We start from the raw sequence: 16,867 nt of genomic DNA, 5'->3' as shown, positions 1-16,867 counted from the left end.
TGCTTTATGAATAAAGCTTGATTTAATAAAAGAACTCTAATGTGTCAGTAGAATCACAGCTGGAGTGGAGAATTCCATCCTCATGTTTATGCCAAAAATAAAAAATTGTTGGGTCTAATCTAACATCACAATATACGTTGGGGTTTTGGTCCAGCATCCTGACACACTGCACCTCTGGTAAAAATAGTAACAAAGAAGGATCTGCTGTCTGAGGAACCTCTACCTCCAATTATGATGATGGTATAGTTGGTGAATGCACAGTAACTTCCAGCCAATGTGCCAAAACCACAAGGAATGTGGAACCTGGTCGCAGTTCCACATCATCATCAACAGAAAACAGAGGTGAACATGCTACCCAATCCTCTTCTTGCCACATGAGTGGTCTTCCACTCTCAGGAAGCTCCCAGACAGCCTGAACAGAAAATAAAAAATAAAAAACACCAGCGAGTATCAAATACCATTCTCATCTACCTTGCAAGAAATGATCAAGACAAACAACAACCACACACTGCCAAACCAGCCAGACTAACCAGACATGGTTTAACCTCAAGCAATGGGAGAAATGGATGTAACCATACCCAAACTCCAGCTCAACATCCAAACTAACAACAAAAACAAGGAACACCAGAGCCTATCACTCTCCTGACAGAACAGTGAATGAGATGTGAAAAGGATGTAAGGACTCTAGACCATCTGAACCTCTAAATTCAAGAACTTGAAGGGGGAGATAGCATTATGAGAATGTTGTTAGTGTTAATACTGTAACAGCAAAATTTGAAACAATAAGGTTAATACCCAAGATGTATAACAATGTATGATGTATAGCAATGGGATATAGACTTGGGAGGAAGTTTCATAATGTATGCACAGTGTTTAATTATTGTTACCATTTCTCAAGTGCTCATTTGTTTTGTGTATGTCTATCCTTAAAATGGTATTACCTTGTTAATCTTAGAATTTTATTAACTTTAGAATTTTCTTTCCCCCCTATGTTACAGACAATGTAACCATGTTATAGACTTTGTAATCCAAGCCACAGATAGGAATTCTTGATGGATGTTAAAAATATAGGAAAGTGAGGAATTCTGGCTGAAGTCCCGTCCAGCATTAAAACGATTGTGTCCGCCGGGTACGAGTTAGAGCGGAGAACAGCAGGGATTTCTAGCAATAATCTGAGACAGTGAATCAACTTCTGCGGCAGAAGGAATAATAAACACATCTCCCATTGCTTTAAGCATCCGTGGTCTTGCTCTGTTCTCCCTCTGATGAGTGGCTGCTGTCACATTGACTGTCTGAAAGATGGCGGCGCATGTTGCCAGTCTTCCCTCCAAATAGTCACAGTGGCGAGTTGCCATGCGCGTCGGCTGGCCGCAGGGTAGACTGGGTAGAGGGAGTCCAGCGCGATGGCGGAGAAGCAGAAACATGACGGGAGGGTGAAGATCGGCCATTATATCCTGGGAGACACCCTGGGGGTGGGCACCTTCGGAAAAGTGAAGAGTTAAGTGTATTGTCCTAATGTCTGCGGGAGTTCCCGGTATTTTTCCGCTCCTCGTGCTTTGATAAACAAATGTCCGTCTTTACTCGGACACGGTCACTTTCTGGTCTCTATTAATTTGGACTTGGTCACACTATCTGGTCAGCATTGACAGACATGGTCACTCTCTGGTCAGTATTGTCTTGGACACGGTCATTCAAATTGTGCGGAGGGTGTGGAGAGTCTGCAGAAGGATCTAGATAGGCTGGGCGAATGGGCCAGGAACTGGCAAATGGAATTTAATGTTGGCAAGTGCGAGGTGGTCCACTTTGGTAGGAATAATGGTAGGAAGGATTATTACTTACTTGGCGAAAAACTGCAGCAGGTGACGGTGCAGAGGGACCTCGGGGTCCTTGTGTCTGAGTCGCAAAAACCCAGCTTGCAGGTGCAGCAGGTGGTCAGGAAGGCGAATGGGATGCTGGCCTTCATAGCGAGGGGGATTGAATATAAAAGTAGGAAGGTCTTGCTGCGGCTGTATAGGGCATTGGTGAGGCCGCAGCTGGAGTACTGTGTGCAGTTTTGGGTGCCGTACTTATGTAAGGATATTTTGGTCTTGGAGGGAATGCAGAGGAGGTTTACTAGGTTGATGCCGGAGTTGAGGGGGTTGAGCTATGAGGAGAGGCTGAATAAACTAGGCTTGTACTCGTTAGAGTTTAGAAGAATGAGGGGAGATCTCATTGAGACTTATAAGATGATGAATGGGATGGATAGGATAGAGGTGGAGAGACTCTTCCTGCTCAGAAATGACAGTAGGACTAGGGGGCACCGCCTCAAGATAAAGGGGGGGCGGTTTAGAATGGAGTTGAGGAAGAACTTCTTCACTCAAAGGGTGGTGAATCTCTGGAATTCTCTGCCCGTTGAAGTGGTGGAGGCTACCTCGCTAAATATTTTTAAGACGCGGGTTGATGGGTTTTTGATAAGAGAGGGGATTAAGGGTTATGGGGAGAGGGCGGGAATGTGGACCTGAGCCACGACAGATCAGCCATGATCTTATTGAATGGCGGGGCAGGCTCGAAGGGCTAGATGGCCTACTCCTGCTCCTATTTCTTATGTTCTTATGTGTTGATGCGGACACAGTTATTCTCTGATCAGTATTGATTCAGAAATGGTCACTCTGGTCAGTGGTGACATGGTCACTCTCTAGTCAATAGTGACACGATCACTCTGGTTCGTATTGACTCGGACACATTCACTCTCCCTGGTCAGTATTGACTTGGACACATTCACTCTCCCTGGTCAGCATTGACACGATGTGGATGTGCCGGCGTTGGACTGGGGTAAACACAGTAAAAAGCCTGACAACACCAGGTTTTCGTCCAACCGATTTATTTGATAGTAAACTCACAAGCTTTCGAGGGGACTCCCTCTTCATCAGGTGAATGGAGAGTTCTGGTCTCGGACAGAGCATATAAAGCACAGACAGTTTAGAGATTACTGATCAGAATGCGAATCTTTACACCTAGCCTGCTGTTCAAGTCCTAAAGCATTGACACGGACATGGTTACTCGCTTGTCAGCATTGACTAGGACAAAGTTATTTTCTCTGGTCAGTTTACTCAGGCACGGTTACTCTCTGGTTAGTATTGACTTAAATATGGTCACTCTGGTCAATATTGACCTGAACATGATCACTCCCCGGTCAGGATTGATTCGGACACAGTCACTCTCTAGTCAGTACGAACACAGTCAATCTCTGGTTAGTATTGACTTGGACACAGTCACTCTCTCTGGTCAGTATTGACATGGCCACTCTCTCTGGTCAGTATTGACACGGCCACTCTCTCTGGTCAGTATTGATACGGCCACTCTCTCTGGTCAGTATTGACACGGCCACTCTGTCTGGTCAGTATTGACACGGCCACTCTGTCTGGTCAGTATTGACACGGCCACTCTGTCTGGTCAGTATTGACACGGCCACTCTGTCTGGTCAGTATTGACACGGCCACTCTGTCTGGTCAGTATTGACACGGCCACTCTGTCTGGTCAGTATTGACACGGCCACTCTGTCTGGTCAGTATTGACACGGCCACTCTGTCTGGTCAGTATTGACACGGCCACTCTGTCTGGTCAGTATTGACACGGTCGCTCTCTGGTCAGTATTGACACGGTCGCTCTCTGGTCAGTATTGACACGGTCGCTCTCTGGTCAGTATTGACACGGCCACTCTGTCTGGTCAGTATTGACACGGTCACTCTGGTCAGTATTGACACGGTCGCTCTCTGGTCAGTATTGACGCGGTCGCTCTCTGGTCAGTGTTGACTCAGAGAAGGTCACTCTGATCAGTATTGACACGGACACAGTTACTCTGTGGTCAGTATTGACTTAGACACGGTCACACTCTCTGATTAGTATTGACTTGGATGCGGTTACTCTGTGGTCAGTGTTTGCTTGGACATGGTCACATTCTGGTCATTGTTACTCAGACATGGTCACTTTCTTAGGTCAATTGTTTCTTACAAATAGTTTCTCCTCCTCCTCCACCCCTCTCCCTGATCTTCCCTGCCAACCCTCTTGGAGAAAGTGTAGTGCTTCTGATGCTAAATGATATTATCTTTCTTTCTGCAGTGGGAGAGCATCAGCTGACAGGACACAAGGTTGCAGTTAAAATCTTGAACAGGCAGAAGATTCGCAATTTAGATGTAGTTGGAAAAATCAAACGGGAAATTCAAAACTTGAAACTCTTCCGCCATCCTCACATTATCAAACTGTGAGTGATATTCGTCGTGCTGTATCCTGGTGATAAATGAGGTCAGAGACCATTTGGAATACTGTGTTCCGTTTTGGGTATCACACCTCAAGATCAAGATATTCTTCAAGGGTTATAATTCAGATCCACAGGGGTTTAAAGAGCTAAATTTTGAATCCATTTGTGTAAATTTGGTGCTAATGGAGTTTAAAGTACATGGTGTGATCCAATTGAAGTATTTAAAACTTCCTTTGTTGGGGAGACCTCAAAGTGAAGAACAATCTTGAAATTAGAAATAGAGGAATAAGAACTGAAATGTGGAAGCATTTTCCACCAAAGGATAGTTGAAATTCAGAGTTCTCTCAAGTAACTGTGGATGTTGGATTGGTTGAAGCTTTAAAGACCTGGTTGAAATTTTAAAGACTGAGGATGATAGATTTTGTTATGTAAGGATATCTAAAGGATGTGGATAATTATAGGGCAGCATAGTGGCATAGTGGTTAGGACTGCTATCCCATTGCTCCAGGAACCCAGGTTTGATTCTGGCCTTGGATGACTGTGTGGAGTTTGCACGTTCTCTCCATGCCTGTGTGGGTTTCCTCTGAGTGCTCTGGTTTCCTCCCATAGTCCAAAGATGTGTAGGTTAGATGGATTAACCATTGGAAATGTGTGGGGTCATGCGATAAGACAGGTGAGAGGGCCTGGGTAAGATACTCTGTCAGAGTTGGTGCAGACGATGCAGAGTTGGTGTTAAATGGCCTCTTCTGCACTGTGGAGATTCTATGATGGGTAAATGGATCTGACTGAATGATAAATAGGCCTGTGGACCCTCTTGTGCACCTGTTCCTAGACCTCCCCCAAATTAGTATTTCCCATTTAAACACTGCTAATTGTTTTGTATATTAGGTTTTCTGGGGCAGTACATTGCATCTTCTCAGAATCCTTTGAATAAGGTTTTCCTGGATTTGTTCTTAACTGGCTAATTCTAATATATCACTGTTACTCCTTATCATCCTTGTCAGTTACTTTTATAATCATAATTTAGATCAAATCACCGATTCAATTCCTTGTACTGAAAGAGTATAAAGTACACTTTATCCAGTCTTTTATTATAGCTCAAACTCATAATCCCACTTTTAATGCTGGACCTTCTCCTTAATGGGAGCCCCCAAAATTGACCCTGATATTTCTGATGGCATCTGACCAATGTTGTGTATAAGTATAATGCAACCTACTAACTTTTATGTTTTGATTTTTTTTAATGATGAAACTTGGTGTTGTTTTTTGCATCTGCTTTTAATGACTTGATTTTTGTATCTCTAAATTCTTTTATGTACTTTGCCTTGTACTTCATTTAGATTGAAGTCCAAAGTGTGCTGTACTATCACGTTAAAATGCTTGATTTATCTGTGTTGCTGTGTAACTGCTGCTCTTTGCATTTCAGCCTACTTCCTACTGTAATATCATCACTAACATTGAATAAACTCCCCATTCCCAAATGTACCAAAAGGAAAGAAAAATTAAACAGAAAGCTGGAATCAGCAATGATTCCTGGAGGACATCACATGTGATTGCATATCTAATATCTATCCAGAAATGTGACTTTTATCCTCACTCTCTCCTGCCTGTCTCTCAACTATATGCTTATGCATGATAAATGGATGTGTCTAATTACAGTTTTAGCTAAGAGTCTCTTGTGGAATCATATGAAATGCCTTATAAAAATCCCTTAATCTTCCTCTACCTGTTCCTTTTTTTGCCCACACATAACCACTACTGTGGGCAGCATGGTAACACAGTGTTAGCGCTGCTGCTTCACAGCTCCAGGGACGTGGGTTCGATTCCTGGTTTGGGTCACTGTTTGTTTGGAATTTGCACGTTCTCCTTGTGTCTGCATAGATTTCCTCCGGGTGCTCTGGTGTCCTCCCACAGTCCAAAGATGTGCAGGTTAGGTTGATTTTCCATGCTAAAATTGCCCCTTAGTGTCCTGAGATGCTTAGGTTAGAGGGATTAGCGGGTAAAATATGTAGGAATGTGAGGGTAGGGCCTGGGTGGGATTGTGGTCAGCGCATACTTGATGGGCCGACGGGCCTCTTCCTGCACTGTAGTGTTCTACGATTCTATGATTTGTTATTATAATTTGATGCTGGCCCTGGTTATTCTTCATGTTGTCTCCCACCAGATTTGTTAGTGAAGCTGTATTCTGATTCCATTTTATGTTAAATTCTTCATTTTGTAGATTTTAAAAAAAAATTGATGAAATATTGGACAACTAGTATCTGTAGGTCATCACATTGGCCAAAATATCCCTAGTTGGTACTGATTGTCGTTATTTCGATAATGTGGATCTGATCTTTCAATAGATACAATTGTTTGGTGACTATGTTTACATTTCCTATACATTTAAGGACAGCTTTTGATAGGCCCGCTCCAGAATGCTGAGTTGGCACAGGTTAATGTAACCAAAAGTAAAGGTCATAGAAGTGGCGTGACAGCACCTATTAGCTGCAGCATAAAACAAGTGAAGGTAAAAGGAAGGCATGGGGTTGTTAATCACACTGTTCAGGAACTACGTTTTGTTGTTATGGAATATGAGAGAAACATTGTTTACATTCAAATTGGATGTATAGGATTAACCATGGTTGGAATATTTTGGTGATTTCTACATAAACTAAGAAATAGGGCAAAGTTTTATGATCCCGCCAGGGGTGGTTTGCAGACAGAGTGGGTGGGTGGTGGGAGTGGGGGAATGGGGCCGTAAAGTGGATCTCCAGCTGCCCACCTACCCACCCATCCCTGACCTGCCTGCAATTTAACTGAGGCTGGGCAGATTAGTCTTGCTCCAGTTTAGGCCTTCAAAGGGCCACTTTCCACCCGGCTATAATTTTGAGGCAGGTGGGAGGAGTGCAGGGACATGGGAATAGCCTGACAGATTACCCTGCTTGGGCCTAGGGGGGAAAAGAGGGGGTGGATGTCAATCACTGACCACTTTACAGATTGTTTGCCCTTCCCCCTCCCTCCCCTTCCCCCTCCCTCCCCCCCTTCCCCTTCCCCCTCCCTCCCCAGGGGTGTTCTTTCCCCGCCAGGCCTGAACCCCCATTCCCCCATCTTGCTCCATTTTCCCGAGCCAAGCCCAGCTATCCCACTGCCAGATCCCAAGAGCTGGTAGCTCTTTGAGATGGGACTTCATCACTGATGTTAAACAGTTGTAGGGCTGCCATAATTGTGGTATGCATTTCCTGCTGACATTTTTGGGTGACGGGACCAGAAACACCTCCATCTGAAAATTCCTACCTACTAACACAAATGAAGTGCCATTTCTGAACAAATATTTATATTTTCACTGGAAAGACGGAGGCTGAGGTAGAGGTCTACAAATTTATGAGAGGTATAGACAGTCAGACTTTTCCCTTGGGTGGAAATGTCAATTACAAGGAGGTACAGCTTCAAGGTGAGAGGGGAAAAGTTTAAGAGAGAAGGGGAAGTTTTTCACGCAGAGAGTGGTGGGTACCTGGAACGCGTTACCAGAGGAGTGGTGGAAGCATGCACATTAGTAATATTTAAGAGGCATCTGGATGGGTACATGAATAGGGAGGGAAGAACGATACGGACCAAGTAAGGGCAGAAGTCTTTTTCCTAGGTTTACATCGGGCATCATGATCGGCATAGGCTTGGAGGGCTGAAGGACCTGTTCCTGTGCTGTACTTTTCTTTGTTCTTATGTATTCTTCATATGTTAAATACTAATGTAATTAAATCCAAAATTCAAGTGCATTAAATGCAAAATAATTAAAAATACATCAGTGGAAAAATAAGAAGGCAATTGCGTGAAAAATGTCTGAAAGCTGAATGAGAGAGTGACTGGTTGTCTGTATAGAAGCCAATCAAGAAAAAAATTGTAAAGGAACGTACCAGAAGATTCAAAATAATACTCCAAATACTTGTTACACCATAGTCAAGGATAGTTGGAAGGGTTGGAAACCAGCAAATCCTTGCGACAGACTAACTATGTCCCAGGATCTTAGGCATGGTTTGTGGTGCTTATTCTTAATGGTTAAATGGAAAAACTGAAAATGTTGTCTTCCTTCCTGCTGAAGGAAAAGCATCGAGCTGCATCATGCTAACAATGTCTACAGTAATACGCTATTAACTTGGTGTGTTAAATTTAAATAATGGATTGTTAAGGAATTTGATCACATTGCAGCACTGTTCCTACTGTATGATATTTCATTGCCAAATATTATCAAAGTAACCTCACAAAAGGGTTAAACCAGTACTAAATCAGAGAATCTTACAGCACAGAAATAGGCCTTTTGACTTAGTGCATGTGCAGTTCTTTGAAAGAGCTGCCGATTAGTTCCACTTCCCTATTCTTTCCTCTGCAAACGTTCCCTTTATGTGTATATTATGTATTATAGAGTATTTACAGCACAGAAACAGGCTATTTGATCCAGTAGATCTGTGCTGGTGTTCATGCTTCAGAAAGCCTCGTCCCATTTCGCTCTATCAACATATCCTTCTGCTTCATCTTAGCTTCTCTTTAAATGCATTTGTCCTGAATACTTCAATGATTCTCTGATAGCAAGTGTAGATTCACTTTCATTTGTTTGTTAATCTACTTTCACTAGCCTTTCAGATAGTGTTTTCCAGATCATAATACTTTGTTGTGTAAAAACAAAATCAAGTAGTCCCCAGTTATCTTGATCTGTCCGCTGATCACAGGTTCACCTGCTGGAAACAATTTCTCCTGATTTACTCTTTCAAAATCTCTCATAATTTTGACAGCTTGCTACATTTCCCCTTAACCTCTATTCTAAAGAGAATGTTTCCAGTTTATTGTAATCTATACATTGTGGTACACTTTATTAGTGCTATAATTACTATGTTATACTTTACCAGATACCAGGTGATCAGCACTCCAACTGACTTCTTCATGGTAATGGAGTATGTGGCTGGTGGTGAGCTTTTTGACTACATCTGTAAAAATGGAAGGGTAAGAGCTACATAGTACAGCTATTTGAACCAATGGGGGATTGACCTTCAAGAGACAAAAAGCTTTTCTTTCTTTTTTTAAATTTTTATTTAAAATGCTTTTAAGAAACAAGTATATTTTAATTTAGCATTGCATCCTTAATTTTAGAAGCCATTTGTTGAATATACATTCACTCCTCCACATCTCGAATTTAATTTCTATGGTGTAGTGTTTTAACTGTCACTGTCTACGTCTCAACTAGCTACAAATCAATCTGTGGTCAGTGTCATTGATTTGATGCTCAGTTCTTGAATATCCAGCAAGGACTAAAAGAGAACCTAGCCCTATTAGTTTTTCTGGTCTCCCCTCCCCTTCCCTACGAAGAGGGAATGTTTCAGCTCAGCAACTGACCAGACCAAGAATCAAAAGTGACAATATGCAATCTAGTAAAGGCTGCTGCTTCTGAGGTGGTTTTTAAAAATGCATTAATGTGGGCATCACAGGCGGGACCAACATTTATTTCCCTTCTTGAATTGCTGAAATCAGTTTGGAGTTCATTACCTTGCTGTACCACTTTGTTACAACTGAATGGCTTCTGGGTTATCTCAGAGGGAAGGACTATGGATATAGTCCATGTAGACTTTAGTAAAACGTTTGACATGGCCCTCATGGCTGGCTGGTACAAAAGATTAAATCTCACGGGATCAGAAGCAGATTAACTGGGTGGATTCAGAAGTGGCTTGGCCACGGAAGACAGGGTAGCGATGGAGAGGTGGTTTTCTGAATGGAAGTCTGTAACTAGTGGTGTTCCACAAAGATCAATGCTGGGACCTCTGCTATTTAATATATATATATAAATGACTTAAAAGAAAACATAGCTGGTCTGACTAGCAAGTTTGCGAATAATACTAAGATTGGTGGAGTTGTGGATAGTGATGAAGATTGTCAGAGAATACAGCAAGATACAGATAGGCTGTAAAAATGGGTGGAGAAATGGCAGATGGAATTTAATCCAGACAAATGCAAGGTGATGCAAATTGGATTTGGTAGACCAATTCAGGTGGGAGCTATAAAATAAATGGCAGAACCATTTGGAGCATAGACACACACAGATCCACAGATCCTTAAAAGTAGCAGCACTGGTGGAAAAGGTGGTGAAGAAAGCATCTGGCATGCTTGTCTTCATTGGATGGGGCATCGAGTATAAAAGTCGGCAAATTATGTTACAGTTGTAAAAAACATTGGTTAGACCACATTTGGAATACTCTGTCCAATTCTGGTCACCACACTACCAGAAGGATGTGGAGGCTTTGGAGAGAGTACAGAAAAGGTTTAGTAGGATGTTGTCTGGTATGGGGGTTATTAGCTATGAGGAGAGATTGAATAAACTGGGATTATTCTCACTGGAACGACGCAGGCTGTGGGGTGACCTGATAGAAGTTTATAAAATTATGAGAGGTATAGATAGGATGAACAGTTAGAAGGGCAGAAATGACAATTACAAGGAGGCACAAGTTCAAGATAAAGGGGGAAAAGGTTCAGTGGAGATGTGTGGTGAAAGCTTTTTACACAGAGGATGGTGGGGCCGGAATGCACTGCCACGTGAGGTGGTTGAGGCAATCACATTAGCCACTTTTAAGACTTATCTTGATAGGCATATGAACAAACAGGGAATAGAGGATATAAGCAATTGGTCTAGATAGGACATGGTGATCGGTACAGGCTTGGAGGGCTGAAGGGCGTGTTCCTCTGCTGTACTGTTCTTTGTTCTTTGAAAGAGTCAACTACATCGCTGCCGATCTGGCGTCTCTTAAGACTGCTGGGTAGGGACAGCATATTTGCTTTCCCAAAGGAAAGAAAACACACTATTGAATAACAATCTTGTAGTTTCGTGGTTACCTTTATTGATGATAACTTTTTGTTCTAAGTTTATCTATTCAGTTAAATTTAAATTCCACAGCTACCACGTGGGACTTGAACTCATGTCACTGGATTATCAGTCATAACCTCTGACTTAGTAGTCCAGTAACTTAACCACCACACTGAAATCCCATTGGAATGTTCTTGTGTGTTTAATTGTTTATTATTGTAACAGATTTAGGGCCTTCTACAGTAATATTGTGGCATGCCTAATGATCTGTTCTTATTGTAGGTGGAGGAAGCAGAAGCTTGCCGTCTCTTTCAGCAGATTATTTCAGCTGTTGATTATTGTCATAGACACATGGTGGTTCATCGTGATTTGAAGCCAGAGAATGTTCTCCTTGATGCACAAATGAATGCCAAGATAGCTGACTTTGGTATGTGACTCCTGGTGTATGTGAGGAATGTGTCAGGCTGCAGCTAAGTGTTCCAGAGAAACAGAATTACTAGAACAGTTTGCATCTCAGTCTGCCAGAAATACAATGTAGAATTCAATTTGTTTCACACGAGAATTAAAATTATAGTGGGATAATTCTCATGAAATAAGAGTAAAGAGTGTTTAATCGATTGCTGATGTGAGTGATGTGTTCTATAGATAGTATTCTATAGTTTGAGTGCAGAAGAAATGGACCATTTTAAGTAATTTAAATTACTGCTGTAATGTTGATATAATGTTCCTTTGAATAAAAACATGTGACAGTCTAAATTATGGTAACCACAACTGAATCCTGTCTAATGATCCATGAAGCCAGTTGGTTTGTTGGATAGGGATTATGTATGGTCATGATATGTAATTGGGATATTTGCAATTATCATTAATGGTATGAGATTTTGTTCTGACCAAAAAAAAATGGCAATTTTTTTTTACCAGAACCATTTTTGAAATGGTTATTAAGAGTAGGGGCTAGGCTTACCTTGGTTTGGTTTTCCTTATTGTTGCCCATCTGGAATTCAGCAGAGTTGAATTTGGGATTGAGAAATTGTAATTCCTGGTTTAGGATAATCCTGGGTGGAATACATTGAGCAAATTAATTGAAAACCTCTTCTGACTATTTTTATTTGCTTAATTGAACATTAATGATGTACTATGCTGAGGTATATTAACTCTGGCTTAAGTCCAATTTAAATAGACAGATAAAGTTAATTTTATTAAAGAATGATTTTATGTTTGGGAATAGCCTAATTGAGAGGAGATCTAGAGAGTGGGAGGAATTTGAAAAAAAGATGATGGCTGTATTGTAAAGTTTGGAGAAGGGCAGAAGTAAGGTTATCTTTACATCAGAATATGTTTTCTGAAATTGAGTTTTGGCATCTAAAAATAGAGAAAATGCTTCTGTTTTGAAGTGTAAATAATTGTTTTAGTTGTTGAGAACCTTAACTAAAGGAAAAAAGAATTAATTTTTAGCTTTTTTAACTTTTTCATTACAGGCAGGTTTTATATTTGAAATATGTTAGAAGCAGATAAAGAAAAAAATAAAGGGCGGCACAGTAGCACAGTGGTTAGCACTGCTGCTTCACAGCTCCAGGGACCTGGGTTCGATTCCTGGCTTGGGTCACTGTCTGTGTGGAATTTGCACATTCTCCTCGTGTCTGCGTGGGTTTCCTCTGGGTGCTCTGGTTTCCTCCAACAGACCAAAGGTGTGCGGGTTAGGTTGATTGGCCAGGCTAAAATTGCCCTTAAAAGAAAAAAAAGAAAAAAAGTACAAAAGTGACAAATGGTAGGGGTAAAAACACTTGCATTTTCAATTGCTACTTACTTTTCAAACAATTCATTATGAATTTTTTTATGATCACCGTTCAGTTTGAAGGAATATGATTAGATAAAGGTAAATTTAAATGATCCAACTAATGCATGGACCACACTTTCTAATTGTAACCTCTTCATTGTAGGGTTGTCTAATATGATGGCTGATGGGGAGTTTTTACGCACCAGCTGTGGCTCACCAAATTATGCTGCTCCTGAGGTTATCTCGGGCAGGTGAGATCTATCTTGTTTGTATTTTTGTGTTCACCCTAAGCATTTTCTTCAGCTTATGAGGTCTTTTGAGATTTGATTGACTTCTCTGTCCAAAAACATTTCCTGGTTTGTTGTTATTGCCGCCTTGTGTATGTTTCTCACTGCAGTCTAAATGTCTAAAGGTTATTTTCTCGCATAAATTTTTAATGCTGTTTTATGGCCTTGCTCCATTCTTGGAATGTTGTGTATGAATATACATTTTGGATGGAGAAAATGCTGCAGAATTCAAGATCTTGTTCTGTATATTTCTAGAATTAGTGTTGCAACAGTAGATGCAGAGCAAACTTCTGCCAAGAACCCTCATTCTCAAGAATATTGTAATATTTCCAGTGCCTACATTGTAGCTGGCTGGTAAAGTGAGATTCCTCGGCTTTTTTTGTGCACACTGCGATCTAGTGCCCAACAGATTTAGAATTGAGATCTCTAGATTGAATTCTCATGATTTATGATTCAGTTGTATGATATAAGATTTTCAAAGCTGGTACCGTTTATTACACTATCGGGAATATTTTATTACTATTATTTGCTTGCAGATTCCCATTTCTGGCAATATTCAGGTGTTTTTGAATTTAGATATTAAAAAACTTCAATAGTCCAGGATTCTGGTCAGCGGTTCTTAACTCACTTGAAATGAATACTTTCTGCTATTTCTAAATGGATAGAAATGTATCTGACATGCAAATATTTTCAGAGCTTTTTAATTGGTTTTGTTTATTAATAGGCTGCAGTGAGAATGTTTTTCCTGATTGTGTATCCTTATGCTCATAGGTGCCATGTAAGCATAGTGCAATAGATCAGATGAATAGACTGAAAGATAGAAATGGAATGTTGAGAGGTAAACCAGGGGACACAGTGAGACTAAAATGAGGATCAATTCCTTCACTCAATGGGTGGTGCAACTTTGGAATTTTCTACCCCAGAGGGTTGTGGAAACTCAATTGTAGAGCATGTGGAATTGCTTGGGACAGTGGTGTTGAGGTAGATGATCAGCCATGATCTAATTGAATGGTGGGGTAGGCTCAATGGGCTGAATGGCCAACTCCTGCTGATACGTTCCTCAGTGGAATAGGTCATAGGATAAGAGGTTCACTCCATTTTGCAGAGCGTGAAGTTTAATCAGCAAGTCAGGAATGCTAATGGTTGCTGGACCTGATCACTTTTAATTCTTCGTACTTCCACTTTGTTCCATGTACATCCTTTTCTTGGAGCCTAAGTAAAAGTGTTTTGTGTTGTGGTTTACTCAGCTGATATTTTTTGTTGCTTTACCTAATTTTAGATGAGCTGAAATTTTTTTAAGGGAGTTGGTTGTGTAAATATTTTTAAGAATTATTCGTATATGTACAAATTGATCCATTTATTTACAATTGCTGATTCTATGGCAAGTTAATAAACAGGAAAGAAGTACAAGTACAAAATCTACAGAATAAAATTGGAACATATTTTTAAGCAGTATTTGAGTGCTAGCTCCATTACCTTGTCTCCAAACATTAGATTTTTAATTTGCTATCACATGGATAGCAATTAAAACAATAAAGAAAAGTGCCATTAAAGATTCCGATAAATTATATTTCAAAGGTCATAAGAATTTAATCAGTATGTCTTCGTTATCACTAAAGTTACGATTTATGGAACAGTAAAGTCATTTCAGTGTCTATCTTTATTTTATGGTGGTTATAACTGCTATCAAATATTGCAAATGCAAAATGGAATGAGAAGGACAATTTTCCAGAAATCTTTCAGATGTTAACATTACAGTAGTTCTGCAATACAATATATTGTTTCAGTCACTTGGTGGGAATTGCTATTTTAGAAATATAGAATTGAAGCCAAGATCGTGGTGCTCCTTGGTTAAATGCCCAGGTTTGGTAACCTGTGCAGAGGAAATGCACACACTATACCACATAACATTGTTAAAGCAGCCATTTGTAGAATCTGATTTGCCAGTTATGTTACAATGCTTTTCAGGCTTAAGAATAAATTGAATCATTTTGCAGAAAAGAGGAACTAACAACCAATTTTTTATAAGTTTTTTGAGCTATGGTACTTTTGAATGGAAATTGTCTCAATCTTTGCTCCCCCTTTCCCCCTCCCTACAATCTTACTCCTCAATGCTAGAACTTCAGTGCCACATGTATGCATGTCAAGACTGAGGAAAGATGGCAAGTTTCTTTCCTCAAAGTTGAAGAATAGCTTGTTTTGTTTTAAAGACAACTTGACAGCTTCACAGTCCAACTTCTCATATGACCATTGTGGAATATGACCTCACATGCTCTGGATGATTCGTTCAGGCCTCTAAATTACTACTTCAGTAGCATAATGCCAAACTATCATATCCTTATTTTTTAAAGTTGTGAATTGACCTGAGCAGATTTTAGCTCTATTTAAAGCTGTATTTTGTTCCACTTGTATGCACCTTACTTGCATGTCCCATCTGATGAATTTCATTGAGTAAATGGGCAAAGAAATAAATTTTCAGAGCAGAGCTTTAAAAAAGACATAGCTGGAGAAGCATTGTTACATAACTGGCAAATTAGATTCTGGATGACCTTGGCCTAGAACCATTTGGTTATTACTGCAGACTTTATTCTAAGTCAGGATTTTTCAGTTTTCAATTGTAGAAATGTGACTGACATGGTGAGTATTACAGTCAACCTGCCTTTGTCTTAATTATCAGAATGTGGATTATAATCTAGTAGAGCACCTGTAACTGAAGCAAAAGAGATTAGTTTTACCAAAGTAGCTATTAACATTGTCTTCAACACCTCGGAACACAGTTTGTTTCAATAATAGTTATTTTTGACAGCCAACATTTTCTCCCATTCATTTCTAGGGAATCTTCTTGTGTTACGTATAAAAATAAAGGTAATCTTCATTAATTTATATAGTTGTGCAGTTCACGCCTTCCATTTTCACTTTTTGTAAATGCTAATCTGTTAATTGCTTGACATCTCATTTTCAGCATCTTCCAGAGTCTGGCTAATGCAATGCAATACTGTAAACACTTCAACTGGAGCGAACTGGTTATTGTACTTTCTCTCTATTCTTTTGTTGTTTTTCCCATTCTTTTGTTATCTGAGCAGTCCTAAACTGATCAAATTTTGTGGAAGCTGCATCTTTAGCAATAAATTAGTTTTTGTATTGCCTTCTACTTTATATATCCTTCAGTGTATGGGCTTGGTAGTGTACAAAAATATAGATTTTTGCCATATTTATATTTTATTTGTTTATCAGGCTGTATGCAGGCCCAGAGGTAGACATCTGGAGTTGTGGTGTGATTCTTTATGCCTTACTGTGTGGGACGCTGCCTTTTGATGATGAGCATGTGCCAACACTGTTCAAAAAGATCCGTGGTGGTGTATTTTATATTCCTGAGTATCTGAACCGCTCAGTTGCTAATCTTCTCATGCATATGCTGCAGGTTGACCCGCTGAAAAGGGCAACCATTAAAGACATCAGGTATGATTTGTAACATGTATTTGTTTATGCTATTCCTTCTCACCCTTTCTTTCCTTTTTATGAGGGTATGAATGTTTTTTTGTAAGCTATCATATCATCTGCAGCAACAAAGGCAAAATGGGTAGTGTTAGTTTCCAGCTAAGTTCCTTTTCACCCAAGCAATAATGGGAGCCTTATGATAGTTTCACCTCTTATGAAATTTTTGGGACACTATTATAACATTAAAAAAATGATCCATCTCCTTTCCAAACGCGTTGTTGAAGGCTCAATCAGATGTTTTTTTT

General features: G+C 40.2%; 1 protein-coding gene across 2 annotated transcripts in view; it reads left to right on the top strand.

Moving 5' to 3' along the window:
* The first annotated feature begins 1,392 nt into the window (after positions 1-1,392).
* prkaa2 (protein kinase, AMP-activated, alpha 2 catalytic subunit) overlaps positions 1,393-16,867 on the top strand; it is a 30,777-nt gene continuing 15,302 nt past the window's right edge. Inside the window, exons 1-6 of one of the 2 annotated variants that reach the window (XM_080195546.1) lie at positions 1,393-1,497; positions 4,099-4,240; positions 9,118-9,211; positions 11,343-11,487; positions 13,001-13,088; positions 16,359-16,583. In XM_080195546.1, coding sequence (XP_080051672.1) covers positions 1,404-1,497; positions 4,099-4,240; positions 9,118-9,211; positions 11,343-11,487; positions 13,001-13,088; positions 16,359-16,583 — 788 coding nt within the window. In that variant the 5' untranslated portion in view covers positions 1,393-1,403. Of the gene's footprint in view, positions 1,498-4,098; positions 4,282-9,117; positions 9,212-11,342; positions 11,488-13,000; positions 13,089-16,358; positions 16,584-16,867 lie in introns of those variants that run through there. The other variant, XM_080195547.1, reaches the window with a different exon arrangement.

Source organism: Carcharhinus amblyrhynchos, chromosome 9 (genome assembly GCF_965287045.1).
Source record: "Carcharhinus amblyrhynchos chromosome 9, sCarAmb.v2.hapA, whole genome shotgun sequence".
Classification (NCBI taxonomy): Eukaryota; Metazoa; Chordata; class Chondrichthyes; order Carcharhiniformes; family Carcharhinidae; genus Carcharhinus; species Carcharhinus amblyrhynchos.
This window is presented reverse-complemented; position numbering and strand designations above follow the sequence as displayed.